The sequence below is a fragment of the Rhinopithecus bieti genome, unplaced genomic scaffold (genome assembly GCF_001698545.2).
Source record: "Rhinopithecus bieti isolate Rb0 unplaced genomic scaffold, ASM169854v2 scaffold_9981, whole genome shotgun sequence".
In the NCBI taxonomy this organism is placed as follows: domain Eukaryota; kingdom Metazoa; phylum Chordata; class Mammalia; order Primates; family Cercopithecidae; genus Rhinopithecus; species Rhinopithecus bieti.
Window position 1 is genome coordinate 4,444,097 of NW_016806838.1, and position 17,057 is coordinate 4,461,153.

At 41.8% G+C, this 17,057-nt stretch overlaps 1 protein-coding gene across 1 annotated transcript in view; it reads right to left on the reverse strand.

Moving 5' to 3' along the window:
- The window catches only part of UBR2 (ubiquitin protein ligase E3 component n-recognin 2), a 137,051-nt gene extending 125,957 nt beyond the window's left edge, over positions 1-11,094 (reverse strand). Inside the window, 2 exon segments of the mRNA XM_017878221.1 lie at positions 1,048-1,307; positions 10,657-11,094. Of these exon segments, the coding sequence (XP_017733710.1) occupies positions 1,048-1,307; positions 10,657-10,734 (338 nt within the window). The 5' untranslated portion in view covers positions 10,735-11,094.
- Between the last annotated feature and the right edge of the window lie 5,963 nt (positions 11,095-17,057).

Sequence of the window (17,057 nt, forward strand, 5' to 3'; positions counted from 1 at the left end):
AAAAAAAAAAAAAAAAAAAAGTAAAATTTCTGAAAGGATATATGGGAAAATGTTAACAATTATTAATTCTGGATAATAGGATAGTCAAAAAGAGGACAAGGCACTTTATTCTCCATCTTCTACCCTTGTATACTCAATTTTCATCAAGAAATTTAAAAAAGAATAGTCTTCCTAATAGCAGTAAGTATGTATAGCACCCAGATCTTGGTTTCTAACTACCATTCCCAAATGAAAGAAAAATCCTTAAAGAAATGGCTGATTCGGCCAGGCGCGGTGGCTCAAGCCTGTAATCCCAGCACTTTGGGAGGCCGAGACGGGCGGATCACGAGGTCAGGAGTTTGAGACCATCCTGGCTAACACGGTGAAACCCCGTCTCTACTAAAAAATACAAAAAAAAAAACTAGCCGGGCGAGGTGGCGGGTGCCTGTAGTCCCAGCTACTCGGGAGGCTGAGGCAGGAGAATGGCGGGAACCCAGGAGGCGGAGCTTGCAGTGAGCTGAGATCCGGCCACTGTACTCCAGCCTGGGCGGCAGAGCGAGACTCCGTCTCAAAAAAAAAAAAAAAAGAAATGGCTGATTCTACATATGGGTCAGAGCAAGTACAAAGTGAGCTGTGAGCATCTTGTTGTGCCAGAAAGGAAAGAAGCACCCACAAACTAATGAAGGCATGTGAAAAAGACAAAGAAGCTAGAGTGACAGGGCTCTCACTAGCCAAACCTAGGGCAATTTGAACATCAGAATTACTGTAACTAAAAATATCAAGAAAAGCAAGAAAGTGATTATTGCAAGAGTTACGATGTCAGTTAATTACGGGGCAAGGAAGAAAGCACACAGTAGGCTTCTAGAATGATGGTGACAATATTTTTTGATCAAGAATAATTACAAGAATATTCGTTTTAATTATGTATTAAACAGCATGTATTTGTAATACGGATTTTTAAGCAGATACGGTATTTCATAATTTTAAACAAAATTTTAAGGTTTCAGGGGAAAAAAGAGAGGTCAAATAAAACAAGAGCCTCCTAGATAGAAAATTAAAATATTTTACCTGCAAGAGTATGTAGGCTCTCCTACTTTAAAAACACGACCACAAAGATGAGAAGGTTTGTTTGCTTGCTCAAGTTTTGGAAATCCAAATGCAGGATCTTCACCACAAAGGTACCATTCCATTGGTCCCAACAAAACATGCTGTGCCAGCATGTCTTCCTTCTGTGGAAAAGGGTTGGGACCCCTGCAGTAGATTTTGGGTACATAGTGGGCTAAATGCTGGTACACTTCTCTAGTGAGGTCAGTTGCTTGGAGCCATTTCTTTAAAAGAAGAAAAAAGAAGAAATGGTTTGAAACACCAACACACTAATTTGAACAAATTCACCCTACTTTCTTTTAGGTACAAAAATAACGGCAAAAGCATGTTAAAATATTTTGTTTACAACACTCACCACCGTATGTTAGAAATTTAGCCTATTAAAATGCCAAGTATTTTTAAATCCTACTTTTAAGTGTAAGCAAAATTAAAATGAAACAAGCCCCCCTCCTTCCCTGCAAAATGACTCTTGAAGCAACCTTCTCTAGGCAGTACCAGAAAATAATTACAAGAAATCATTATATAAGACATGAACCATTGAGCTCATCTGCCATCCTTCCTAATGCTTTGCTCAAATGTCATTCTCACTGTGATACGAATTCTGCCAGTTTGTCCATAGGAAGAGTGTACAGTGAACATGAACAGCCAATATGTATCGTGAACATGAATAGCCAATACACTACATTTCTTAATGATTGATAAATGAGTTTATATACCAGTCTCTTATGAATAAGTCAGTCCACAAGAGACTGTTGTACCAACTATGCTTTCTTTCTCTGATCAACCTCTCTCTATAAGGCCTTTTCCATTTGCTCTCCCCACTAAAAACAAATTTTAAAGCATGATTATACTTAGATCTCATAGGCACCAACTCAATAACTGAATGCATGATCTCCCCCACATCCTCCACCAAAATTTGTTATTTTCCCCATTTCCCTATTTTAGCTTTGCTTCCTTTTCAGATTTTTCGGTGTGGATACCCAGGTTTTGTATTTAAAAAACATACGAAAAGAAGCCAGGTGCAGTGGCTTATGCCAGTAATCCCAGCACTTTGGGAGGCCAAGCCAAGTGCATCACCTGAGGTCAGGAGTTCAAGCCCAGTCTGGCCAACATGGTGAAATCCCGCCTCTACTAAAAATACAAAAATTAGCTGGGCGTGGTGGCGCATGCCTGTAATCCCAGCTACTCGAGAGGCTGACACAGGAGAAATCGCTTAAACCCAGGAGGCAGAGGTTGTAGTGAACCGAGATCCAGCCTGGGTGACAGAGCAAGAGTCTGTCTCAAAGGGGTAAAAAAATAAAAGACTCACTTCTGCTAGAATGCAGTTAACTGAACTGTGAACAAAACCCACAGATGGAGGGGAGGAGGAAGGGGGAAGTGGGTTGAAAAACTACCTATTGGGTACTATGCTCACTACCCGGGTGCAATATATTCATGTAACAAACTTGCACATGTGTTCCTTAAATCTAAAGTAAAAGTTGAATTTTAAAAAAACCTCCAGTGTTTACCTATGGATTATCACCTAAATTCCAGTTACATTTTTATTAAAAAAAAAAAAAGGATGTTCAAGTGATATCTAACATTATAAGAAGTCAATATAAGGTCTTCATTTTAGCTATTTTATTTACTTGTATATTCTTCAGACCACTCCTTCTAAAAATAACATGGAGAGATTTTAAATATGCATGAGGTGACATATATTAACTTTCTAGTTAATTTCATGTTTTCAGAGAACTTTTACTAAAATGTAAAATTTTGTTCATAAGTTAAGGGACTAGATAGAAGCTTATAACCAAAACAGTGAAAGGGTTTTCACACTTAAGGTGAAACTACACTATTTTCCAAACATTACTAACATTGTTTGTTTACATTATGCAAGTAGGAAAGAGACCAAATTACTTTCAAAACCACAGCATTTCTTCCCTGGTGGTCAAGTGGTTAGGGGAGGAAAAAAAAACAGCAGCAGCATTTCTTAGGAGACAATCCTACGGGTTTTAAGTATTCTCTCCCTTCAGAGTGATTCAATCAAAAGTTTATATATACATACACATCCTTTAAGCTCAGTAATTATAAAGAGGACAAGTTTAAAAAAAAAGAAGAAAAAGCAGAGTCCTCAACAAGCATACTAGAATCTTATTCTTTGAGTTAAAAGACATCTTTTTTGGCCTCATTCAAAGCTAAATGTCTCATTTTTCACTCGTTGTCAGCAAATCAAAACAAGAATGAAGGGAGTCAAATTATCCTAAGCAACTTTTTTTGAGTCTCACACTGTTGCCCAGACTGGAGTGCAGTGGTACGATCTTAGCTCACTGCAACCTCTGCCTCCCGGGTTCAAGTGAGTCTCCTGCCTAAACCTCCTGAGTAGCTGGGATTACAAGCATGCACCACCACACCTGGCTAATTTTTATATTTTTAGTACAGACAAGGTTTCACCATGTCGGCCAGGCTTGTCTCAAACTCCTGACCTCAGGTGATTCGCCCGCCTTGGCCTCCCAAAGGTGCTGGGATTCAATTTACTCTTTATAAACGAAAAATTAAGCAATAAGACCAAAATAATTCACCTCCATGATCCTAGAAAGTTAAATGCTTCAGACTATTTTAATTTACAACATATTGAAAGATTGTATTTAAAAACCAGTTTTTTTCTTATATTTTATGTTCCCATCCCTGTAAAACTTCACTGTTGCAGAATTTTAATGCAAGAATGAAAGGTTTCTTTAGAAGGGATGCTTTCTAAAAAAATTATGTAGTCTAGTGACTGTAACAAGAGAGCAAATTTGTTCACAGATTTCTTCAACAAAAATTCAGACGCTGGTATCAGCATCTGGTTAAGAAAAAAAAAAAAATCGGCCGGGCCCAGTGGCTCATGCCTGTAATTCCAGCACTTTGGGAGGCCAAGGCGGGTGGCTCATTTGAGTTCAGAGGTTCGAGACCAGCTTGGGCAATATGGCAAAATCCCGTCTCTACTAAAAATAAAAGAAAATTAGCTGGGCATGGTGGTGCACACCTGTAGTCTCAGCTACTCAGGAGGTTGAGATGGATCACCTGAGCCCCAGAAATTGAGGCTTCAGTGAGGCATGATCATGCCACTGCACTTCAGCCTGGGTGACAGAGTGAGATCCTGTCTCAAAAAACAAACAAATAACAACAACAAAAAACTACTCACTTTATATAAAAATATTATTAGTAAAACAAGCAAGTATTTCACTCTTTATTACATGTTATTATAAATAACAAGATTTAAAAGTCTGGTTCCAGAAAGGCATGCATATGCTCCCCATTTTTAAAATCTTTACTACTGCTGGGCATGGTGGCTCACGCCTGTAATCCAAGCACTTTGGGAGGCCAAGGTGGGCAGATCACTTGAGGCCAGGAGTTCGAGACCAGCGTGGCCAACATGGTGAAACCCCATCTCTACTAAAAATACAAAAATTAGCCAAGAGTGGTGGTGTGTGCCTGTAATCCCAGCTACTCGGGAGGTTGAGGCAGAAGAATCGTTTGAACTCAGGAGGCAGAGGTTGCAGTGAGCCTAGATTGCACCACTGCACTCCAGCCTGGATGACAGAGTGAGACTCCGTCTCAAAACAAAACTTCACTACCATTATATGAAAATTCACAATCACCTAGAAGATTTGGGCTCTACTACAGGCACTTTAACCTGATTAAACATATACACTTAATATAAAAGCAAGAAAATTTATGACTGTCTTTCAGAAGTAGCTCACATATTTCCCCAAAGAATAAAATCTATAGCTTTCCATATTAGTTCTCACTAACACATGCTAACTGCAACTGTTTCTTCAACATGAAAAATTGAGATTTCCAGTTTGGTTGGCATTTTAATTTGTCTTTATTTCAGACACTTGTAGCTGTCACACCCATGTGGCACAAGAGAGTAATAAGCATTCACTACCTTATTAGAAGTCCCTCTTATGGGAAGTAAAGAAACTGTCAACTCATCCCTCTAAAGTAAACATGTTATGACAATGCTTCCAGGAGCTTTTCCTCTATTGAATGCTAAATTTAAGCCTTGGGATAGAAAGCAAGTACAATAAAATAAAATGAAATGAAAAGAAGATTCCTAGAGGTTAGCCTTTTATTACAGTCTCTATTATTCTATACCCAATTAAAATTGTATCCTTTAACCACTTATGGTTTTGCTTTCAAACAAGGATAAGCAACATGTAAGTTAATCATGAAACAACTAGTGCTCATAATCATAAAAACACTAGTGCTCACTTGGGAGTTTTGGGGAATATATTGAGAAAAAATTTAAACAAATTATATTAAGAGTTCTACAAATGAAGGAGAGTATTTACAAATAATAGAAATTTAATAGGTCAAAAGACTAATTTAAAATGGGCAAAGAAGACATAAAAATGGCCAATAAGCTCATAAAAAGATGTTCAACATGACTCATGAGGGAAATGCAAATCAAAACCACAATAAGAAGGCACAACACCCAAAAGAATGGCTGTAATCAAAGCACAGGCAAAAACAAGTGTTAACAAGGATGTGGAGAAACTGGAACTCTCATGCACTACTGGTGGGAATGTAAAACAATGCAACGGCTTTGGAAAAATCTGGCAGTTCCTCAAAATAGTTAACATATAACCCACCAATTTCACTTCTAGGTGTATATATATATGCACCCAAGAGAAACAAAACCATAGGTCCCCACAAAAATTCGTAAAAGAATGTTCACAGCAACATGATTCATAATACCCCAAAAACAGAAACAACCCAAATATTCACCAACTGATGAACAAATAAAATATGGTTTATCTACACAAAGGAATGTCATTTGGCAATAAAAAGAATGAATTACTGACACAGGTTGAGCATCCCTAATTTGAAAATGTGAAATCCAAAATGATCCAAAATCTGAAACTTTGTGTACCCACATGATGCTCAAAGGTCATGCTCAAAGAAGTACTCATTGAAACACTTGGATTTCAGAGTAAGGATCCTCAAATGGTATAATGCAAATTTTTTTTTTTTTTTTTTTTTGAGACGGAGTCTCGCTCTGTCACCCAGGCTGGAGTGCTGTGGCCGGATCTCAGCTCACTGCAAGCTCCACCTCCCGGGTTCACGCCATTCTCCTGCCTCAGCCTCCCGAGTAGCTGGGACTACAGGCGCCCACCACCTCGCCTGGCTAGTTTTTTGTATTTTTTTAGTAGAGACGGGGTTTCACTGTGTTAGCCAGGATGGTCTCGATCTCCTGACCTCGTGATCCGCCCGTCTCGGCCTCCCAAAGTGCTGGGATTACAGGCTTGAGCCACCGCGCCCGGCCGCAAATATTTTAAAATCCAAAAAAATCCAAAATCCAAAACACTGCTGGTGGCAAGAGTAATGATACTCAACCTGTACATGGTACAACATGGATAAATCTTCAAAACATTATCTTAAAAGAAAGAAGTCAGCCACAAATGACAGTATGTTGAATTCCATTTATACGAAATATCCAGAAAAGGCAAATCTACGGAGACAAAAATTAGTAGTTGATTAGGCCTCAGGAGTTTAGGTGCAAATGGGAAATGACTGCCAATAGGTACAGGATTTCTTTTTTGGGGTGATAAAAATGTCCTAAAATTGATCATAGTGATGATTGTGCAACTCTGAATATACTAAAAACTACTAAATTGAACTGTACATTATGTGAGTTACATCTCAGTAAAAACGGTTTAAAAAATGTACAGCAAAAGATAACTAATACAGACCTAAAACTCTACAAAACTTAACAAATTCCTATTTATTAAAAAAAAAAATTGTTTTTGGAGACAGGGTCTCTATCATCCAAGATGGAGTACAGAGGCATGATCATAGCTCACTATAACTTTGAACACCTGGGCTCAAGCGATCCTCCCTGCTTAGCCTTCTCAGTAGCTAAGACAGCAAGTTCATGCCACCACACCCAGCCTTTTTTTTTTTTTTTATTAGTAGAGACAGGATCTAGCTATGTTGCCCAGGCTGGTCTCAAACTCTTAGACTTAAGCAGTCTTCCCACCTCAGCCTCCCAAATAGCTGGGATTACTGGCATGAGCCGGTACTCCCAACCTATATTTCTTTTATACTCAGGGGAAAAAGACGGGGTCCCACTTTGCCACTCAGGCTGGAGTGCAGTGGCGTGATCTCAGCTCACTGCAACCTCAGCCTCCTGGGTTCAAGCAACTCTCCTGCCTCAGCTTCCCAAATAGCTGGGATTACAGGGGTGCACCACCATGCCTGGCTAATTTTTGTATTTTTAGTAGAGACAGGGTTTCACCATGTTGGCCAGCATGGTCTCTATCTTTTGACCTCGTTATCTGCCCGCCTCAGCCTCCCAAAGTGCTGGGATTACAGGCATGAGCCACCACACCCGGCATGTTTACTTTTAAAGCCACAATCACCCATTGGAATACACTATAACCATATGTAGTATGGAAAGTAAACCAAGTCAAGAAGTGTTGGGAAAGTCATACTTATGGAATCAATTCTAACAAGAGAAGAATGAGAAGAGAGGGCCACTGCAATATCCTAAACTTACAAATATTAGAGTCAGCTTAGATGCTTTTCTTTGTGAGGCATACCAGCTGGAATGGATGGGATCACAAAAAGTTCTTCCTCCTTGTAACAGGAATAAGAAAAGCGATGTGTAAATGAAACGTGGGAAGGATGACACTAGTGCTCGTTAGGTGATTTTTAAATGGAAGTGATCCTAACAAATTACCAATGACACGAGGTCTGAAGCCTACAATCACTGTTGTCTCTACTTGTTTCTCTTCCCTAAAATGTACTTTCAACCTAAGAGAAAACTTTATTAATTTAAATGTGTGATAAAAAGCTGAAGCCTAAGCTGAAAAAAGTTTTAAATCTTAAGTGTTTTAACTTAATACAGACAGTAAAGTCCTCACAAAGTAAGGCAAGATTAAGGTCATATAGTTGAAGGAATTTTATATTTTAATATTCATTTTCAAGGTAGGAGGATCTTTTGAGACTAGGAGGTCAAGGCTGCAGTGAGCTATGATCATGTCACTGTACTCTAGCCAGTAGGAGGATCTTTGAGACAGGAGGTCCAAGGCTGCAGTGAGCTATGATCATGCCACTGGTACTCTAGCCTGGCTCAACAGTGTAAGACCCCATCTCTTACCAAAAAAAAAAAAAAAGAGTTTGCATCTTCTCTATTTCAGAGAATTGTATTGGTCAAATCTTATTGTTCAGAAGGCATTTAAAAGTAAACAGGGTAGGCCGGGCACGGTGGCTCACACCTGTAATCCCAGCACTTTGGAGGCCAAGGCGGACGGACTACCTGAGGTCAGGAGCTCGAGACCATCCTGGCCAACATGGTGAAACCCTGTCTCTACTAAAAATACAAAAATTAGTCAGGCGTGGTGGCGCATGCCTGTAATCCCAGCTGTAATTTGGAAGGCTGAGGCAGGAGAATCACTTGAACCCCAGAGGCAGAGGTTGCAGTGAGCCAAGATCGTGGCATTGCACTCCAGCCTGGCAACAGAGCAAGACTCGGTCTCAAAAAAAAAAAAAAAAAAAAAGTAAACAGGGTAAAATGTAGCTCAGATTGTGATCTTCACAAACTCAAATGAAGTCCAAAGTAATAATTTTTTGTTGCATTTCCCTTGATTTTTCCCTACTGCATCTGCTTGAGAATCTCACTTAACAAGAACTAGGAGCACTGGCCTCCAGCACTACTTTTATAACCAGTTTTCTCAGGAGCCTCTACAAATTGGAGAACCTCCTATCACCTGATAGTTTGCACTTTTAGAAGGGGATAACGGAATGTGTACCCTCTATCACTGGGCCAAGACACAAAATTCAGTGAGAGAAAAAAACCCATAACAGTACTTTGAGGTAAGCAACAGATAATCAATTAAAAGAGGCATGGAGAGCAAACAGCTGTCATTACTATTTAACAGTTTACTTGTGACACTACTTTCATTTCTTTTTTCAAATCTCTGATAAACGAAAGGCAGAAATTCCTTGAGTTGTGTGCAATATTAAGTAGAAAGTAAATGAAAACAGACCTAGGCTAAACAAGTAAGTAGGTTTAAAAAAACACACCCAAGGCAGGGCGCAGTGGCTCACGCCTGTAATCCCAGCGCTTTGGGAGGCCCAAGCCGGTGGATCACCTGAGGTCGACAGTTCGAGACCACCCTGACCAACATGGAGAAACCCCATCTCTACTAAAAATACAAAATTAGCCGGACATGGTGGTGCATGCCTATAATCCCAGCTACTCGAGAGGCTGAGGCAGGAGAACCGCTTGAACCGGGGAGACGGAGGTTGCAGTGAGCCGAGATCACGCCATTGCACTCCAGCCTGGGCATCAAAAGCGAAACTCCATCTCAAAAACAAAAACAAACAACAACAACAAAACACACCCAAACAAGCAAAGATTCAGCATTTAACAACGTATTTCTTTAAAGTTCTCACCTCTACTCCTGACATTTCCTTCTACCCGGACTTAAGGTCCTCATCAATTCACGCAAAATAACTACTCACTGACCAACAGCTCCACAGTGCCCCCAATGCCAAATTTTGTTCGTAGCATTCAGATTGCTGAGTTTTATTCACGGGTCACTCCCTTCCTAGCAGCCTTTTTAACTGGAGGTCTTAGAGGTGGGGCCCAAGCTGTCTTGGTCCATTCATAATCATTCTGGGCAATCTCTTCTAATGGGGTTCCCTGTCCTTATTGGGGAAAGATGCTGTCGAGTTTATTACTCCACAACTCTGCTATTTACACTAGAATATTCATATTACAGTTTTAATGCAATACTGCGTTTGAATGGTTTTACGTTTGGAGCATAACTGCTCCTACTACACTGTGACCAATTCTCACGTTTAGCTTATACAGTATTTGTTGAAAACTGCTCTATCAACGTTATATAACATTTGTTCTCCATCCAATTACCCCTAACTCCTAGAAAAAATATTTTTAAAATTTCCCAGCCTCCACGACTACTTTCTCATACTCAGTAAACTTTCCACACATGCATCAACGTTGTCAACTAATCAAACCGGTGGGGGGAAAAAAAAAAAAAAAAAAGGGCACTGAAAGAGGTAATGAAGGGTAGTGTCGTTTCCCTTCTTGGTGCCTGGGGCAGTCCCAAAAACAAAGTAGGGGCTCGGTCAGGGTGGCATGTTTAGTCGTAGGAGCACACGGCTCCGCTTGTCTCAGGAAAAGCAATCAACTAGATAAAGTAGGGCGATTATACCAAAAACACAAGAAGCGTCTCTTCTCTTCCAACAGCTGATATATAGAAAGGGCAAAGGCCCATGTGTTGGGAGACTTAATGGGCGGCTAGGGGAAAGGAGGTACGATGGAAGAGCCGTGCGCTCTCCTGGGCAGGAAGGGAAAGTAAACGCAGTTAGTGCACAGCGCAGCTCTGGGAGCTGTTGAAAACGGAAAGAGAGGGGCAGGATCGGTGGCCTCCCCGGCTGTTACCCCACAAGGCGAGGGCCGGCACAGCTGTTTCCCCAAGTCTGGGCCGGGCTGCTCCAGGGCGTCCAGGAGTCGGTTCCTCCCCGCGGGCGCGGCCTGCGAGGGGCGGACGTACCCGCCCGGGTCCCGGCACTCACCCCCGCAATCTCCTCGGCCGAACATTCCAGCAAACTCCGGTCGATGGCCTGCACCTCTGGCTCCAGCTCCGACGCCATCTTCTCTCCTCCTCCTCCCCTGCGCTCCCGCCGCCCGGGGAGCCGCAGCCTCACGACGGCCCCGGCGGCCTCGTCTGCCACCCCTGCCCCAGGCAATCAGTCCCGGAGCCGTCCAAGTGGCTGCAGGTGGAGCAAGAGAGGGAGAGAAGGGTGACGTGAACCGGAAAGGAAGGACAGCGGCCTCCTGCGCTCCCTCCCAAGCTTAGCGCCCAAGAGTCAAGTCACTGGCTCGTCCCTGACCCAGGGAAGGACACAGAAAACCCCAGGCCTGACACTCTGGCTAGCCACTACCGTGTCCTGCACCGGGAAAGGGGCGATAACACCCAGGAGGCGAAGCAGAGCGTTCTGGGTACTGTAGTCGTCCCAGCAAAACCGGGAAAGAGGTGGCGCCCTGATACGGGGGCCCTCGAATGCATTGTGGGAGTTGTAGTCCATTTCCAAGGGGCGCGGCTTAAATGGCAGATAAGCGGGCGGGGCTTTTCTGCCCAACGAGAATCATGGGAAGAGAGTCGTGGAAAGTAGGGCCCCCTGGAAAAAAGCCAAAGAGCAAGACACTGTGGGAATTGTAGTTTTATTCCCCAAATCTCGTTTGTTCATTTTTGTATCCCCAGCTTCAAGAACACTGCCTGGCACGTGGTAGACCCTCAAGGACTTGCCAGTCTGGCATAGGGTAGGCACTCAAATACTTGTCAAAGGAATGAATGAATTACATTCTATTCCTGTGGTTCTATGTCCTGTCATCCATCAAACCCTCATCTTTTATACGAGTAATGGAGGTAAACATTACCCAGGTTTTTGAAGGTTTAAAACATGTTTAAAAACATTTTTCAAACACTTTAGTGATGACCACTTACAAACTTTATCACAAATCTTGCTGCAAAGGAAAAAGAGTCTATTAGGCCAATTCAAAGATTTACTCTTGGTAAAGACATTTAATTTCTACAGATAATCAGACCAAGCTTGGTGGCTCATGCCTGTAATTCCAGCACTTTGGGAAGTCGAGGGGGGCAGATTGCTTGAGCGCAGGAGTTTGAGACCAGTTTGGACAACATAGCGAGACCCTCTTCATAAAAATAAAAAAATTAACCGGGTGTGGTGGCACGCCTGTAGTTCCCAGCTACTCGGAAAGTTGAGGCAGGAGGATTGCTTGAGCCCAGGCAGTTGAGGCCATCGTGAGCTGTGATTGGCCCACTGCACTCCAGCCTGCGTGACACAGCTGAGACCCTGTATCAAAAAAGAAAAAAAAAAAAAAGAGATAAACATTGTTAGACTAGCTATCAAAGAAAACCGTGTTTAGTTAAAGGTAATTAGACTCTTGACTGACAGCTGGGTGACTGGGCATCTAAGAAGTCTTCAATCTCTGGAGTTTGTTAGAAAATTGTTTACACCTTTTGTCAAGTGTGTTAATTTATTCCCAGAAGTAGGTTGTAAATTACATATTGGGGGAAAAGTTCTGAGCCAGACCAGGTTTAGGACTTGTTTATGTTTATGTTGTTTTGGAATTTTTTTTAACCAATACTATGATTTTAACCAGTTTTTTTAAAAAGGAAATAAATTATCTGTATCCCTGTAACCTCACAATACAAGTAAGCCTTGTTATCACTTTTTAAAAGTAATATATGTGTATAACATCAGAAATTCAAACTCAAAAGGAATCTTTTAAAAAAGAAAAATTGAAAACTTCCTATTCCTCTTACCCCAAATCTCTCTCCCCAAAGAAAATCATTTTTAACACTTTCTCATGATTCTGTCCTGAAAAAAAGTATGCACATATCTGTACAGATATTTATAATGAGATATCTTGAAATAGTCTTCTGTGTATTTTTTTTTCTTTTTTTGCCCAACTTCCTTACACTGATCCACTCAGGACAGAGTCAACCTGGAAGAAAACTGGGATTGTCCCAGCCTAGAAGAAAAAACAACATCTCTTGAGGTGTCCTAACATAGAATTTAAGTCATTAACATAGACAGTAAAGGCAATTTCTGTTCTTAACATTATTTGCTTCCTAAAATTATTTGTTTCAGGTCGAGCATGGTGGCTCACAATTGTAATCCCAAAACTTTGGGAGGCCAAGATTGGAGGATAACTTGAGGCCAGGAGTTTGAGACCAGCCTGGGCAACATAGCAAGACCCCATCTCTACAAAAAAATTTAAAAATCAGCCGAGTATGGTGGCCCATGTCTGTAGTCCTAGCTACTTTGAGAGGCTGAGGAAGGAAGGATCACTTGAGCCTGAGAGCTCAAGCCTGTAGTGAGCTATGATTGTATCACTGAACTCTATCCTGGGTGAAAAAATGAGAGCCTGACTCAAAAAAAAAAAAAAAAGATTGTTTCCTTTGTGTGTCATAATTATGAATTTGGATTTGGAGATCATCTTCACTTAGCATTAGTAGCATTAGCGGTGGGACTCTCCATGTATTAATACTTTCAAAATACTTTTTCATTTGCTTCTGCAAGGCCAGACAACCTAGAAAACATCATATACTCAGGACCAGACACTCTAGGAGTATCCTGTATCTAGGACCAATTGTACATCAGTTTCTAGGCTTGAAGATTCCCTAATAGTATTAATTCAGTTGTGTGCCATTTCTCTGTCTATAATTTTTGTTTGTTTTTTTGAGACAGAGTCTCACTTTGTTGCCCAGGCTGGAGTACAATGGTGCGATCTTGACTCATGGCAACCTCTGCCTCCCAGATTCAAGTGATTCTCCTACCTCAGCCTCCCAGGTAGCTGGGATTAGATGTGTTGGTGGTATAGTGGTGAGCATAACTGCCTTCCAAATAGCTGGGATTATAGGCATGCGCCATCACGCCTGGCTAATTTTTGTATTTTTAATAGAGATGGGGTTTCACCATGTTGTTCAGGCTGGTCTTGAACTCCCGACCTCAGGCGTTCCACCCGCCTCAGCCTCCCAAAGTGCTGGGATTACAGGTGTGAACCATGGTGCCCGGCCTGTCTATAAATTTTTAAGGAGAGTTCTTTTTCCTACTCAGAGTCAAGGTAAAGAGCTTCTTTGTCATTTTTGTATGCCAGTTGGTGGGGTTTTTTTCTAGTCTACCCTTTCACTGATACTACATTGCTTTGAAAGCCCTGGCTTTATGTAGGGGATCTCAGTTTCAATTCCAATGTTTCTTTGACCCAGGGTCTTGTTTTCTGTTCCCATGGGGGTATTAAAAGCTAAGCCCCAACTTCCAGTTAAATGTGGCAGATTGAATACCTCATGACAGTAAAGAGAGAAAAAAGAAAAGAAGAGAGGATGACAGCACCAAAATTTGGTGGAAAGCAAGTGGTTGAGAAGTAACTAAGAGAATGCTGAAACCTCGGCTAGCAGTAGAGACACTAAGAGTCAAGCTAATTAATATGCAGAACCCTGAAAGACTTAAAAATTTGAGGCACCATGTAACTCTGAAAGTGGGTGAAGATAATGCTAAAAGCAAGCTTATTGTTTGAAAGTCTGTGTAACAAGAAGTTATGTCTCATTTCCTACTCTGGAAGAAGAGTGGAGCTTCATCCTCTCGAGTGACTACACTTGAGGGCCTTTTGACTGGGAGACACCAGACACAGCTGAGGACAGGGATACTGCACTGCATTCAAGAGAGCTGAATCAAAGTCTACATAGTGAACAGGGATAACCTAGCCTGTTTCCCCATTTGGCTCTGAGAACCTTAGTGGCCAGGCTTATACCTGCCAGGCAAGAGTTTGGGAGGTCTTCTCCAGAGTGGTAGACTATTCCACCACCAAAAAAATCTGTAGAGGTCATGCCTGTAATCCCAGCACTTTGGGAGGCCGACGTGGGTGGATCGCCTGAGGTCAGGAGTTCAAGACCAGCCTGGCCAACATGATGAAACCCCATCTCTACTAAAAATACAAAAAAAGCTGGGCATGGTGGTGGGCACCTGTAATCCCAGTTATTTGGGAGGCTGAAGCGTGAGAGTCGCTTGAATCCAGGAGGTGGAGGTTGCAGTGAGCCGAGATTGTGCCACTACACTCCAGCCTGGGTAACAAGAGTAAAACTCCGTCTCAGAAAAAAAAAAGAAACAAACAAACAATCTGTAGAGGATAAGACCCCAATAAAATAAAATGGTATAGTCCACCCCACCCATGCATAAAACTTCTAATCATATTTTTAGTAAGTCATTCTTAAATGTGAATAGACAGGCAGTTGTGTACAGATATTTGAGCAAAGCCTATGGAAGAGAGACTAAAACAAAAACGACAAAGGAAGAAACAGACACAAGTCAGAAAGTTGGAAAGAACTTTTACAAATGTTATTGAAATCACTGGAGGAGATAAGCAAAGATTTTATATCCAAGAAAGAAGTACAGGAGTCTAGGGAAAATGAGTTTTTTTGTTTGTTTGTTTTTGTTTTTGTTTTTTTTTTAGACAAAGTTTTGCCCTGTCACCAAGGAATTTCACTCAATTGTTTTATTTTTTTTATTTTTATTTTTATTTTTTTGGAGACAGGCTCATTCTGTCTCATTCTGTCATACAGACTGGAGTGGGGTGGCATGATCTCAGCTCACTCCAACCTCCACTTCCCAGGTTCAACTGATTCTTCTGTCTCAGCCTCCTGAGGAGCTGGGATTACAGGGACCTGCCACCATACCCAACTAATTAACTAATTTTTTTTTTTTTTTTTTTTTTTTCAGTGGAGAGAGGGCTTCACCATATTGGCCAGGCTGGTCTGGAATTCCTGACCTCAAGTCATCCGCTCTCATTGGCCCCCCCAAAGTGCTGGGATCACAGGTGTGAGCCTCTGCTCTCGGCCATCATTCAGTATTATTTAAATCACCTGAAGCATTGGAAAGCGCCACTGAGCTCATCAGTAAGGTTAAATACATTATGATGCAGGCCAGGCACGGTGGCTCACGCCTGTAATCTCAGCACTTTGGGAGGCCAAGGCGGGCAGATAGCCTGAGGTCAGGAGTTTGAGACCAGTCTGTTCAACATGGTGAAACCCTACTCTACTAAAAATACAAAAATCAGCTGGGCGTGGTGGCAGGCACCTGAATCCCAGCTACTTGGGAGGCTGAGGCAGCAGAATTGCTTGAACCTGGGAGGTGGAGGTTGCAGTGAGTCAAGATCACGCCATTACACTCCAGCCTGGAGGACAAGAGCGAAACTCCGTCTCACAAAAAAAAAAAAAAGAAGCATTATTGGGTTAAAACATCAATGTGAGTTTCTGCTTTATTTATTCATTTAACAAATATTTATGGAGTACTCAATACATTTCAGATATTGTTCTAGGAACATGGATACATATGTGAAAAAAGAGGATCCCTGCCTTCATGGAACTCACATTTTAGCTATTCAGGAAATATGGCAACACCATTCTCAACACAAATACCTAGAAATATTGGGTGAAAATATAATAAATATAATCTTAAATGAACATTTTAAAGGATGAGGCATCCAGTGCCATTCTGATTCTGCAGTCTTTGTGTTTTCTCCTGGAAGTTTATAGAATTCTTTCTTTGTTCCTGTTGCTCTAAAATTTCCCAATGCCTTGCCATAACGTTATTTCTACTTAAAACCATTGTGCTGGCTATGGAAGGGCTCTTTCCATCTAGAAACTTATGTCCAGTTCTTGGAAATTTTTTTGAAATTATTCCTTGATAACTTCTTCCCATTTATTTTATTTGTTCTCTCTGGGAATCCTCTTTTTTTTTTTTTTTTTTTTTAGATGGAGTCTCGCTGTGTCGCCCAGGCTGGAGTGCAGTGGCGCCATCTCGGCTCACTGCAAGCTCCGCCTCCTGGGTTCACGCCATTCTCCTGCCTCAGCCTCCCGAGTAGCTGGGACTGCAGGCATCCGCCACCACGCCCGGCTAATTTTTTGTATTTTTAGTAGAGATGAGGTTTCACCGTGTTAGCCAGGATGGTCTCGATCTCCTGACCTCGTGATCCACCCGCCTCGGCCTCCCAAAGTGCTGGGATTACAGGCGTGAGCCACCGCGCCCGGCCAGGACTCCTCTTATTCAGAGTTTTCACAATTTAAATTTCTAAGAGAACTTTTTTGTTCTTAAGTGTTCCTTTTGGCCAGGTGCAGTGGCTCATGCCTGTAATCCCATCACTTCAGGAGCCCAAGACGGGACGGTTACTTGAGCCTTACAGTTTGAGACAAGCCTGGGCAATGAAGTGAGACCCTGTCTCTACAAAATATAAAAAAATTAGTCAGTTGTGGTGGTGCACATGTGTGGTCCCAGCTGCATGGGAGGCTGAGGAAGGAGGATCACTTGAGTCCAGGAGGTCGAGACTACAGTGAGCCAAGATCATGCCACTGCACTCTAGCCTGGATGACAGAGTGAGACTGTATCTCAAAAAA